This window comes from Lutjanus erythropterus, chromosome 3, assembly GCF_056507025.1.
Source record: "Lutjanus erythropterus isolate fLutEry1 chromosome 3, fLutEry1.hap2, whole genome shotgun sequence".
NCBI lineage: Eukaryota > Metazoa > Chordata > Actinopteri > Lutjaniformes > Lutjanidae > Lutjanus > Lutjanus erythropterus.
The window spans coordinates 47,787,921-47,802,230 of record NC_139319.1 but is presented as its reverse complement, the minus strand read 5'-3'; the positions used below and the strand labels follow the sequence as shown (position 1 = coordinate 47,802,230).

The 14,310-nt window shown below is 40.3% G+C and overlaps 1 protein-coding gene across 4 annotated transcripts in view; it reads left to right on the top strand.

Moving 5' to 3' along the window:
• Positions 1 to 14,310, top strand: part of adgrl1b (adhesion G protein-coupled receptor L1b) — a 52,617-nt gene that overhangs the window by 13,135 nt on the left and 25,172 nt on the right. For all 4 annotated transcript variants that reach the window (XM_084711212.1, XM_084711228.1, XM_084711221.1 and 1 more), the window contains exons 2-5: positions 3,110 to 3,229; positions 9,880 to 10,093; positions 10,962 to 11,071; positions 13,225 to 13,432. In XM_084711212.1, the coding sequence (XP_084567338.1) occupies positions 3,160 to 3,229; positions 9,880 to 10,093; positions 10,962 to 11,071; positions 13,225 to 13,432 (602 nt within the window). In that variant the 5' untranslated portion in view covers positions 3,110 to 3,159. The remainder of the gene's footprint in view (positions 1 to 3,109; positions 3,230 to 9,879; positions 10,094 to 10,961; positions 11,072 to 13,224; positions 13,433 to 14,310) is intronic.

Genomic DNA, 14,310 nt, shown 5'->3' with positions numbered 1-14,310 from the left:
AACTTCACTTAATTGACCAAACTCTTAATGACCAATTAATCGATCATTGATTAATTGTTATCATCCCTAACAAACATAGAGTAGTAGGCAAATAACAAAGCTAAAATGTCATCTTGCTGTGTTTTTTGTGCCAGAACTAAAGCAGTAAAAAGCTCAAAAATTGAAGTTTTAATCGCATATGAGCCGCAACTGCCAGTCAAAAAAACATGGGTGATGGGTAATGGGTGAAATATATTTCTTTTACCCATTACACAATGTTTTTGAGGGTCACTTCGCAGGTACCCAACCCGATGCACTTCAGACCTCCATAACTTTATATTAAGTTCTAGCTCATGCTTCAAACATACCAAATGTGTCAGGGTGAAATGTCAACATCATATTGCTTTAATGAAAAGTTGGAATAAGGTGATTTTAACAACCTTACAACTATTTAATGGAACTTAAAAGAGGATCACTATATGTTAATGGGGTTATTAGATCGTCAACTATTGAGTCACTATTAAGATTCATGCATATACATATACATGCAGGTACTATGTTCGTACTGTATGTGCACATGTCTGTGTGTATGTATGTACATTAATGCCTGTGTGAGAGTGTAATTTATTTCACTCCAGGCTCACTACTTACACACTCTCACTTAGAGACTGCTGCTCCTCCAAGTAGGCCGGGCGGTGGCCTGGGGCTGGGTTTTGGTTGCAGGCAGGGAGCATGGTGCTGCGAACAGGGGGACTGGGTGTGTGGCTTTGTCAAAGCCCATCAGTGTCCTTGCTCTACTTACTCTGCATCAACACTTAAGGGTGTGTGTGTGTGTGTGTGTGTGTGTGTGTGTGTGTGTGTGTGTGTGTGTGTGTGTGCGTGTGTGTGAGAGAGAGAGAGAGAGAGAGAGAGACAGGGAGTGAGATAGAGAGCGATGGGGGTTGCAAGCAAAAGAACATGCTGCCATAAGGGTTTTGGATGAGATGAGACGTGTTGTGTGTGTGTGTTTGTCAGCATGTGTGTGTGTTTCAGTGTGTGTATGTGACGAAAAATACTCTGTTGAGTCTTTTATGCACTATGTTCAGTGTGTGTGTGCGTCACGGTGGTCCTGGGGCCTTTGTTACAGTCTTGTTGGTTCAGTGGACTTAAAGAAGGCAGAGGTTTCTCCTCTCTTTCTTATGTGTGTGTGTGTGTGTGTGTGTGTGTGTGTGTGTGTGTGTGTGTGTGTGTGTGTGTGTGTGTGTGTGTGTGTGCATGCATGCACGTGTGTTTGTGTGGGCCCTGTACGAGCACACTTTGAATGCATGTTGGACATTTGTTGAGGAGTGACCTAAATCTGTCTGCCATCATTACCTAACAAGAAGATGGAGAGAAAAGCAAGTCACAGACACAACACGAACACATATGTACAGAATATGTGCACTTTTAGAAGTAAGAGTTCCTAAAGGGTTTGTCCTTAAGGGCTAAGGTTCTACCCAGAACCATTTGAATCTGGAGAACTCTTTTTGAAGAAAGGGTTTCTCAAGGGCTCTTTGTAAGATGAGAGGTTCCATTATCAACCCTTTTCATCCAAAGAACTTTTTTTGGAAGAAAGAGTTGATATTATTTGAATTGTTGAAGTCCTTTAAAAACTCTTCCGTCAAGGGTTCTTCATAAAGGTTCTTGTTGGGTCCCCATGGGTGGGTTTGTGATAAAACCCCTGGAATATAAAAACATTCTTGGTGGATCCCCCTACGGTTGTTCTAGATTCCTGGAATAGAAAAGGCTGTCAGAAGAACTTCTGCATGGGTTCTCATTAAAATCTGTCTAACATAAAAGGGTTCTCGGTAAAACCCGATTGTATTCTTGATAAAACCACTGGAATATAAAAGCGTTCTCAGTAGAGCCCCCTGAGTGTGTTCTTGAAAAAAACCCTCGGAATATAAAAAAGGTCCCAGTATGGTTCTTATTAGCAGCCTTTGAAGGTGGAAAGGTTCTGGATAGAATCCCTAGAGAGTGTTCTGGGTGGAACCATTACACCATAGAAAGGTTCTGAGCAGTAGGGGGTTTCTCAAATGGTTCTAGGTATAACCCTTTAGGTTGGGTTCGAGGTAGAACTCTCAGATAGGGTTCCAGTTAGAAAATTTATAAAAGGGTCTATCAGGAACCAAAATGAATTTATCTATGGGGAAAGCTGAAGAACCCCATATGGGTCTAGTTAGGGCCTTTATTTCTATTTCACACACACACACACACACACACACACACACACACACAGGAGAACATCATGTCAGATGCGTGTGTGCTCATGCTGCAGCAGCAGATTGAAATGCTAAGAGAAGAGAAAATAAATAAATAAATAAATAAATAAAACGTGATGCCGTGCATGATGCAGTTGAGCCTCCATCTTCCCTTCTGTCCGGGGCCAAGAGTTCAGTCTATATTAAGGAGTCATATTACGGTTGTTCTCTTGTAGTTCGTCCTCCTGCGTCCCGTATGTTCCCTCGTAAAAAACTCCAGAGCGCAGCCTCGCCCTCTGATCACCTGCGCCTCCAGTCAACTGTTTACCTCGTTACCCCTGCTGGGGAAGAGATCCGCTCCACGACATCATTTATTTAGGATTACTGAAAAGTGGCCTAAGCTCTTTGCCTCACCGTGTGTGTGTGTGTGTGTGTGTGTGTGTGAGGATAGAAAGATTAAGACTCTTTTATGGGTCAGTGGCCACTGTTGCTCCTAGCTAATTACGGACTTAAAACACGTACTCAGACGCGTGCGCTTTCACTCACAAACACACACACACACACACACGACTGGCGTATTTCCTCGCTCACTCTCTCTCCCCGAGACTGCACCGTGCTATCACCATGGTAACAGCAGATTGAGGGACTTTTCACTGCAACGATTGCTCAATTGTTATCTCTTTTTTCACTCTCGCCATCATCTCGGTCCGTCTCTATTATCTGTCTATTATTCTGTCCTCCTCCCACCCTGCTGCGCTTTCTCACGTGAGCGCATTCATTCTCAGTGTTGTAGAGCATCCAAAACACACACACACACACACACACACACACACACACACACTGATCTGCACACAGGGAGAGGGTGCAGGTCTTCACTCTCAGTCTCACACTTGTACTGCTTTCCTCCCCAGGCTCTCCTAACGCGGCTGGTGGTGTGACGTCCTAACTCTTCCCGCCCAGCATGGCTGCGTCACTGTGGTTCCTGGGGGTGTGTCTGCTCACTTTGGGTCACGTCGCCCCCTCTGGCCAAGGTAACATCATGTCGAGGTGTTGATCCTGACACAGCAATCGGCAGAGTGAATCATAAAAAAACTGTCAAAGGAAGCAATACAGCATGTATTGTAGGTGCTGCAAAGATCTGTGTGACTCACGGAGCCTCATGCAGGAAGCAATACACAAACAAATTCCCTCTTACGTTTGTTTGTATCAACCATTATTTACATTATATATACTTATTTCTTATAGCAAATGTATATTTCTGTTAAAATTTAAAAAAAAAAGTTCTATACTTATCAGGGATGCAGCAGTACAAAAAACTCATGGTTTGATAATACCACAATGTGATGTTTATTGTGATATTAAAAAACAAAAGCAAATAGAAACTTGAAAAAAATGTCCGTTATTAAATATTAAATCTTACATATTAATCTATTTTTTTCCTTTTAACTTAAAATGCTCCTGCTGAATGTAGCCTGCCACAATAAAAGCATGAGCAAAAAATTGTCATGGCTTGTCTTTGGCAATGAAAGTTTGAATTATGCGTGTACAACTGCAAAACAAAAACAATGCAGCAGTCAGTAGACATTCTTTTGGAAAATAAAATGAAAATAATAAATGAAATATTAACCATGTAATATCAAGGTAGATATTCTCACAATCCACTATGATACTGGTATTTTTATTATTGCAATATTACAGTATTCGATATATTGTTACATTCCTGCCTTTACATTTAGACCTGAACAAGTTAAAAATTCAGAATCAGCTTTAGTGGCCAAGTACGTGTACAGCCAATGAGGAATTTGAAAGGAGTCATATTTAACAAGTCTTCCCTATTCCCTGTGTATTTCCTGCTTCAGAGATTTGCTGCTTTATCAATTTTAGTATTCAATATTTCAAAAAATTTTAACAAAACAGGTAATCTGTAGACATCTACACAGTCCAGAAACTGGCATAACTTAATAAAAGGTTATCAGACAAGTCAAAAACGTAACAGAATACATGAATAAACTAGGCGAGGTCACTCAGTAGAGTGCAGATCCCCGCCAGGCAACTGATGGTGAAGGACCTACTGCAATACCACCGCAACTACCAGATGCAACCAACAGAGGTTCTGCCAACATTAACACAACCTCCACATAAGTTGTCCTCAGCTGAAACAAGATTTCAAACTAAAGCAGTTGGTGATCACTTACGGCCCCTAGTGGCCAGTTAAGAAGAGTGCATGCATGAGCCAAATTTGAGGAAATTCCCTTCAGCCGTTTTTCACAAGAACGGGACAGGCATGAGGTCACAGTGACCTCTGACTTTTGACCACTTAATTTAATTTATTTATTCTTTAGTCCAAGTGGTTGTGTGTGCTAAGTTTGAAGAAATTCCCTCAAGGTTTTCTTGAGATATCGTGTTTAAAAAAAATGGAATGACCTGAAAACATAATACCTCCACCATTAGAATTCTGAATCACAAAAGTCCTTCAGCATACATAGACGTACATAAAAAATATTGGGTTAATGGTTCCATTAGGATTCAAGGTTAGGTGCAGAGAAATTGCAGATCCATCACACACTCACTTATACAAACACACAAAAGTGATTACATGATCCCCTTGCGGTGTTAATAGTAAGAATACCCTTAAATATGAAAAATAAGGGTTTAATTTTTTTCTTTAAACTCCGATTAGTTGGTAAAAAGTAGAAAAAAGGTTTTACTTTCTTTTGCTTTAACACCAACTATTTGATCAAACATATTAAAAAAGTGCACCTCCGCTTATATATTAAGCAACTTAAAATGCTCTGCAAGAAGAAATAAATTGTGTCTGATATGTTTTCATTTGCAAAATAACTTAGAATAACTTGTTGAAATGGCACATATGTAGCTATGTGTCTTACCTTCATTCATTTATTAATTCAAGGATTCATTCATCCTGTTTACTTGGTTTTATTTTTAAAGGAAAGATCTGTCATATATTTACTGTAATAAATCAAAAAATGGCCATGATATGTAATCAGATATGACATATTAAACATATCAAGTTGAAATACTTCCCCTACCACAACGCTATAGCTGCATTGTCCTGTGAAATTTCTATTCTATTCTGGGAACACTGTTTGTGTTTTCCTGTGTCATGTTAGTTAGAATCAAAATTAATAAAGAATGTTTGCCAAATGAGTAAGTGTCTGTTTATGAGTAATAAGAAATCATTTTTAATCTTGTAGAAGGACTAAATGTTTATAACTGTTAAATTGAGGAATATGTTAATGGAGTTTGGCAGGCAGTGAGACAGTGAGGCAGTCCCTCAACTCAAACTCCAGAGTGTGTATTTTCAGAGCAGTGGACTTAGCTCTACATTGACAGATAATTGAAGGTTATAAACAGCCGATCAACTTGTTGCTTGTTATAGTTAATTTACGATGATCCTGCAGACCTCCTGTTGCCCATTTAATATAAAATCTGACTCCAACTTGCTATTCGGACAGCTGTACTTTTTGTACACATAGTTGCTACATATTGTCGCTATAACAATGAATATATTTTACCACTGCTGTACTTCTTCTTATTACAGCCTTTTTTTTTGGTGGCATTGCTCCACTTCCTGGGCATGTGCCAGAGTATTTGTACTTGGCATAACACCTGCCCTTACATAGTGTTTTGGGGCCCGTAAGCTGATCACAAACAATCTGCCATAGCCCTTTAATTTAATCAAGTGGGGTTCATCATTCAGCGCCTGTCAGTGAGAGCAGATTTGGATCATTAGGAACAATTGGTTGTTGCTGTTTTTCTCTTAACAGAAAATCTGAATAAAATATGAGAGGAATTTAAAATAATGTTGCTGCATGAGGCCCATTGTTTTGCAATTGAACTCAGTCATCATGAGAAGTGGAAGTCAGACCCACTGGCTCTAAAGAACAGCAAAGTCATCTTGGCCAAGAAAGTGTGTGACCTACATAAACGAAAGCTTAGCAAAACATTTGAAGTGTGCAGCTCGCCAAAGGGAGTGTTTCAGTGGCTGCCTGTAGCTCCTTGTTAATAAAGAATCAGTCATTCAGCACCACGGACAGTTACAGTACACCAGCAGCATACTGATCATGCCGACGTGTTCGCTTTAAACGTGGCTTTAATCCTGCTACAACAAAAACACCTTTTCATGTGTTCATGACACTCGAGCTGATGTGAACAACCAGATTAAGGTAATGGTAATGTGATTTTCTCCAATAACCCTGGTTTGCACAGATTAATGTGGCAGACACGTGAGTCTGCACACAGAGATGTCACATCGTCAGAAGGAGAGAAAATAAAATCTAATACTTGTCAGATTGTGTTAAGCCCACATCATGCAGCCAGTAGTATAAGCTTCATTCTCGCTACTGACGTAAAACATGAGATATTGTGATGTTCCTACGCATCACATCACCTGTAGGTGTCACAGTGGAGATGTTGTCTGATTTATGTCAACAATCACACTCAGTGTGTGTCTGGGAATCCTTCCAGTGTCAGCTTTCACACCTGCATGTATTAGAAACAAATTAAAATTCAATCACACATGAGGTGTGCAAAAATGTGTGTTAACTATGTTATGCTAATATTAACTACAGGTAAGAGCATGATTAGATTGAGTTAATGACAGTATGGTGTTGCAAATTATAGTATTTATTGTACTTGGATAAATTATTATCAACATACCTGTCAATAATAATACAGGTACAGGAAATATATATATATATATATATATATATATATATATATATATATATATATATATATATATATATATATATATATATATATGTATATATATATATATATATATATATACACATATATCCCTTACAAAAATCTCTCTCTCTCTCTATATATATATATATATACATATATATTCAAATATCTATAATTATACCAAATATATAAATATGTACAATATAATATATACAAAAAGAAGAAGTGCCTTATTCTTCTTCTAACATGTACAAGCAATGTATACACACATCTCAAAAACAATATATAGGATAAATAATAGAAGAAACAGAGATAATAATAATAATAATAAGTGTAAATAATAACACTGTAAAGCTAAATTATTAGTATTGCATATTATATTTTATATCACATATACATACAGTATCTCACAAAAGTGAGTACACCCCTCACATTTCTGCAAATATTTAATTATATCTTTTCATGGGACAACACTGAAGAAATGACACTTTGATACAATGTAAAGTAGTCAGTGTACAGCTTGTATAACAATGTAAATTTACTGTCCCCTCAAAATAACTCAACACACAGCCATCAATGTCTAAACCGCTGGCAACAAAAGTGAGTACACCCCTAGGAGAAAATGTCTGAATTGGGCCCAAAGTGTCAATATTTTGTGTGGCCACCATTATTTTCCAGCACTGCCTTAACCCTCTTGGGTGTGGAGTTCACCAGAGCTTCACAGGTTGTTACTGGAATCCTCTTCCACTCCTCCATGATGACATCACAGGGCTGGTGGATGTTAGAGACCTTGTGCTCCTCCACCTTCCGTGTGAAGATGCCCCACAGGTGCTCAATAGGGTTTGGGTTTGGAGACATGCTTGGCCAGTCCATCACCTTTACCCTCAGCTTCTTTAGCAAGGCAGTGGTCGTCTTGAAGGTGTGTTTGGGGTCGTTAACATGTTGGAATACTGCCCTGCGGTCCAGTTTCCAAAGGGAGGGGATCATGTTCTGCTTCAGTATGTCACTGTAGCTCTCCAGTGCTGGCAGCACTCATGCAGCCCCAGACCATGACACTCCCACCACCATGCTTGACTGTAGGAAAGACACACTTGTCTTTGTACTCCTCACCTGGTTGCCGCCACACACGCTTGACACCATCTGAACCAAATAAGTTTATCTTGGTCTCATCAGACCAGAGGACATGGTTCCAGTAATCCATGTCCTTAGTCTGCTTGTCTTTAGCAAACTGTTTGCGGGCTTTCATGTGCATCATCTTTAGAAGAGGCTTCCTTCTGGGACGACAGCCATGCAGACCAATATGATGCAGTGTGCGGTGTATGGTCTGAGCACTGACAGGCTGACCCCCCACCCCTTCAATCCTCTGCAGCAATGCTGGCAGCACTCATATGTCAATTTTCCAAAGACAACCTCTGGATATGATGCTGAGCATGTGCACTCAACTTCTTTGGTCGACCATGGCGAAGCCTGTTCTGAGTGGAACCTGTCCTGTTAAACCGCTGTATGGTCTTGGCCACCGTGCTGCAGCTCAGTTTCAGGGTGTTGGCAATCTTCTTATAGCCTAGGCCATCTTTATGTAGAGCAACAATTCTTTTTTTCAGATCCTCAGAGAGGTCTTCATGTTGAACTTCCAGTGACCAGTATGAGAGAGTGTGAGAGCGATAACATCAAATTCAACACACCTGCTCCCCATTCACACCTGAGACCTTGTAACACTAACGAGTCACATGACACTGGGGAGGGAAAATGGCCAATTAGGCCCAATTTGGACATTTTCACTTAGGGGTGTACTCACTTTTGTTGCCAGCGGTTTAGACATTAATGGCTGTGTTGAGTTATTTTGAGGGGACAGTAAATTTACACTGTTATACAAGCTCTACTCTGACTACTTTACATTGTATCAAAGTGTCATTTCTTCAGTGTTGTCCCATGAAAAGATATAATTAAATATTTGCAGAAATGTGAGGGGTGTACTCACTTTTGTGAGATACTGTCACAGATACTGACTGAAATAAGTTGACAACTGATGGATGGAGTATCCAGAGGAAGAATCTTAAAAGGAAAATTCAAGAATTTTCATGTGGATGTCCAGGTAATATTGATGGGAAAGTAGTGGAGTTCTCCTGCTGCAAAACTGGTTGTTCTTCCTGCATCCAGTGATGTCACAGTGACACTGCTGCTTCAAGGAAGAACTGCAGACTATTTCAGCTTGGATTTCTAGTCTCCGCCTCTGTGTAGCCAAGACACTTGCTAGATGAGTGTTTTTGTCACCTAACACTATGTTTTGGTCAACAAAATAACAGCTATATACTCAGGTGGTGCACAGCATTGTAGGTGTGGGTGTAAGAAGCTTCTCCACAATGCATCCTGGTACATGAAGGCACTGCCGGCATGGATCTGTGAGCAGAAGAACTCAGCTCTCTTGGTCAGTACAGCAGCACTGAGCAATTTCTTGCTTCAGTTGACTACATTCACTACCAACACTGATTGGGAATCCACATAAAAAGTGGAGAATTTTCAATTAATAACTTTTGTGGTTCTCTGACTTGACCTCTAGCACCAAAATTAGGACGATATTTATGTTTTATAGTGAAATATCACAACTATTACAAGAATAGCTGTGAAATTTTGGGGCTTAGCATTAGCATCTTTAAACATTATCATCTTTAGCTCAAAACCACTCATGCCTTTGCGCTGACAGAGCCCCTAGCTTGGCTGTCAACTCTTAGACTTGTTTAAAATCTGTCTGTGAGTGCACCAACATTGTGGAAGTTCGATACTAAATTGCAAGATTACCCCTTTGGCTCTTCATACAGGCTGCTACAAATCACATTATCCTCTAACCTGTCAACTGGATTCTCCAGCTCATTACAGTCTGAAGACAGAGTAAATGCTAACTGTTCTTAAATTGCTCTTTTTTTTCTCCTACCCACCGCCCACCCACACCCCACACCCCCATCATGAGCAGCTATGTCCCGGGCCGCCATGCCATTTGGGCTGCTGCGCAGGGAGCTAGCATGTGAGGGTTACCCCATAGAGCTACGCTGCCCAGGAAGTGACGTGGTTATGGTGGAGACGGCCAACTATGGACGCACCGATGACAAGATCTGTGATGCAGACCCCTTCCAAATGGAGAACACACAGTGTTACCTCCCCGACGCACTAAAGATTATGGCCCAGAGGTGTGTACAGTGTGTGCTGGGTTGTGTACTGTGTTTGTGTAAGAGCTTAAATTGTAATGAGTATGTGCAAACCAGATAAAGGGATAGTTTGAAGTGGGGTTGTATGAGGTACTGCCTGTAGGAGTGGGGTTGTATGAGGTACTGCCTGTAGGAGCGCAATAAGAGAGGAATACAGAGAGGAATACAGTAGCCTACCAGTGCAGAAGCTAAGCAATGTACTGCTGTGGGCAGGGCCGGCAAGAAAAGGTGTTTTAGCTAATTTAAGAAGGTCCTCCTAAAAAAAACTCAATATCACTTCAAATGTATGTTATATTTAGAATATTTTTGCTGCTTTACTTTGCTGTGAGACAGCTTTTTCCAGTGGGAAACTGCTAAATAATAAGCTAAATATGGCTCACTCCAAACAAAACTCCATTGGTGAAATCAGTCATTTTACCTGTCCTGTCAGAAAAGGCTCTGTAAGTGGACCTTTTCACCCCAAAATCGAGCCTGTAGTGCTATTTATCCATCCAAACTATCCCTTCAAACCAATCGATGAGAGCATACTGTTTCGTACATACAGAGAGTGTGCACCGCTGCACAACATACATGTGGATTCATGTCAGATGAAACGTTAGACAAAGCCAGTGCTTGTGTTTGTAAGTCGTGTGCACGTGCGAGTACAGTGATCTCTCCAGCTGAGCCTGAGTGCCTGGCTGCCCCATTAGCTGTGTACTCAGCAGTGTTTTCCTAGAAGAACTGATCAATATTCAGTGAGAGGGCGAGCAGACAAATGGAGTGTCCTTTGCTTCCCCTTTCCTGTCTGTTAATCACTCTCCCTCTTTTCTTTGTTTTCTCATTCTCTCATCCCATCCATCCATCTATCCAGGTGTAATAACAGGACTCAGTGTGTGGTGGTCGCAGGGGTTGATGTCTTCCCAGACCCCTGTCCTGGAACATACAAGTACCTGGAGATCCAGTATGAGTGCGTCCCTTACAGTGAGTATGCATATATATATGTATATACACACAAATAAACACACACACACACAAATATATATATATAAACATAATTACACTCAAATAGATGCATGTGCATGCAAAGAAACACAGATTTAACCTATTTTTGTCTAGCTACATTTTAGGTTTAAGGTCTTTTTTGTTCTTATAACCTCTGGTGTCGACTGTATCCCTGAGAGATTGATGGATAGAATTTTTTTTTTTCTCAGGGAGTGTGTGTGTGTGCGTGTGTAATACAAAAAGAAAGTTGGATGCAGAAAGTGCAGAGAGGGAAAACTGTAGTAGTACATTTGCATACTGTATGTCATCTGTGTGTGTGCGTGCGAGCAAGTGAGTAGGCGAGGGTGCGCGGACGCATCCACGCGTGCATGCGTGTGTGTTTTCTTTTGCAGATTCACACCACAGGAGTTGCTCTCTTTTCTCCACAGGAGCCTGATTGAGGGGAAGGAGAGATCGGTGGGGGTGGGGGGTGGGGTGGAGGAGGGAGGGAAAAGAGGGGGGAGGATGGGGCGGGAGGGGAGGGTAGAGGAGAGGAGAGGACAGAAGAGGAGAGGAGAGGAGAGGAGAGGAGGGGAGAGGAGGGGAGTATGCTGGGTCTCTTTTGTGCTTCTTTTTTCTTTTATGTGAACTATAATGTTTGTGGTGAGAATGAGCTCCAAAGTCTTTATCTGTGCAAATTCTTTCTTTCTTTTTTCTTTTCTTTCTTGCTTACTTGCTTTCTTTCTTGCTTTCCTTCTCTCTTGCTTGCTTTCTTGCTTCTCTTTACTTCCCTTCTTTCACCCTCTGACTTCTTTCTTTCTCTCCCTCTTTTTTTTCCTATGCTTGAGTAGAAGTGGACCAAAAAGGTAAAGACAATACATTGTAGCATCTTGATCTCTCCTTACCCCCGACTCCCCCTCTTTTTCTCTCCTTCTCTTCCTCTCTCCTGCCATCTCTCTCTTCCTCTTACCCTAGGACGTTGTTTCGTAGTCATGCTGGATGTTGCCCCCCTTTTTTCATTTCCTACTCGGTTATTATTTATTTCTCCCACCATTTTATCCATCTCTTGTTGTATGGAAACCCGTCCTTTTATCCAATTTTATCCAGGTTCTGCACCTAGTCTCTTTTCTTCTTCTCTCTTCTCTTTTCTTCCTCTCTTGCTCCTGGTCGATCTCTCTGTCTGTCTCTTATTTCTCTCCCTTGGCCTCTCTGTGCAAATACACAAACATAAACACAACTGGTCACACAAACATAAACACAATCTTTCTCTCTTTTCACACACAAGCACTCTTTCTTTCTTTTTTTCTTTCTTTCTTTGTTTTCTTTCTTTCTTTCTTTCTTTCTTTCTTTCTTTCTTTCTTTCTTTCTTTCTTTCACTCCTTCCTTCCAATCCTTCCTTCTTGTCCGATCATCCTCCTCATGCTTATTTTCCCTTTTTCTTCCCTTATAGGAAGAGCCCCTTATTTATCTTCATAGGAAAAATAAGACCAAATGTGTGTGGTTATATATCCGTCTGGATGTGTGCTTACCAAGCACTGCTTATGTGTGTGAGTGTGTGTGTGTGCATGCCTATTTGCATGCCAGTGTGAGACTGTACAGTATACATATGTGTCCATACAGTTATTGACATGTGGGTGGACCAATCGTTGTGCCCGGCGTAAACTAACCTGCCCTCTCATTCACTTCAAGGCAAAATTTAGCCCCGCCTTCTGCGTCCCTGATTCTACCTCACACTCTTTTTCACTCTTTTTGCACTAACCCACACACATGACCACACACACATGCATACACGCACAAAGCACATAAATACACTCACACACCTTTCATTGCAGTGTCCCTGTTGTATTACTCACCACACACACACTAACAGTGTGTGATTTTCAACACTTCTTATGTCTCTTCTGTTGCTTGCCTCTCAAGATCGGCACAGATGTTTTAAATCCCTCTCTCTTTCTCTCTTCATTCTTTTTTCCCTTCTTGCTGCATCAAATGCATCTAATCTCAACCCATTTTTCATGCATCGATCCATTTTCTCTCTGCACCTGCCTCTGCAATCTTTCCACTCTTTGCTCTCCCTGCTCCTCTCCTTGCTCCATCTTTCTCTTCTTTCTCACATCCTGCTGTCTGCCCCCCTCCTGACTCCCACCTTCCAGTTTTCGTGTGTCCTGGCTCACTGCTCAGCATCCAGCCAGCCTCCTCTCTCCTGGAGGCGGAGCATCAGTCGGGGGCGTGGTGTAAGGACCCACTGCAGGCCGGTGACAGGCTGTATGTCATGCCATGGACGCCGTATAGGACAGAGGTGTTGTATGAGTACGCCTCCTGGGACGACTACCGCCAGAACAGAGTCACCACCACCTATAAGTGAGTAGTGTTTGTTTGCACTGTGTACTGTTGAAACAGTTATTTTATTGGTAACACTTTACATTAAGATGTGTAATATGTTTCAGTTAACAGGTAATAATGCCCTTACAAGATGCTTATTAACATTAAGATCCGTTAATAAGTCTACATAAGTGCCGATAATAGCATACTAAACTTGTTTATTGTTTGATTATAAGTTTATTTATAAGTGCTTATAAGAAAAGTATTAATAGTTTATAGACAGCATAAGCATGTTAATAACAGCCTATTCAATATGGATAATTATTACATAATATAATAATTATATAATTGTGAATAATAGATTTACAAACATATTTATTGAGTTTACCTACTATAAGCTATTAATGCAGCTTAATTAAAATTTCTTGATACTTCATAATGTATTTTTTAACAGTTCCTAGCGGAAGAAAGCAGCCAGAAATAGTAATAATTTTAAAAAATCATGATATGTTTATAAGTGCATAATAATGGTTAAATTAACGTTAATATATATTGTTCAAACTTAAGATCCAATACCTCCAAAATGCATTAATTAACTGCTAATAAATGTATAATGAAGTATGTCGCAATCTTAATAAATCAACAGCAAAAGCTTAGAAAAGGTTGAACAATGATGTGATGACAATATGTGTGGGTTGGTTAAATAAATAAATGTTTGTAATGCAGTTATAAACAAGATTTATAAGAAACTGACAAGGGTTATAGTGTTATTAATACAGATTAATGTTAATAAGCGTCTTAAAAGGGCTTCATTCTCTATTAACTAACTCAGTATTGTGTTAATAAAAAGATCAAATCAACTAGGACTGAAATCATCAGTATTACAACTTTAAAGTTCTGAAAAAAGTACTTTATTC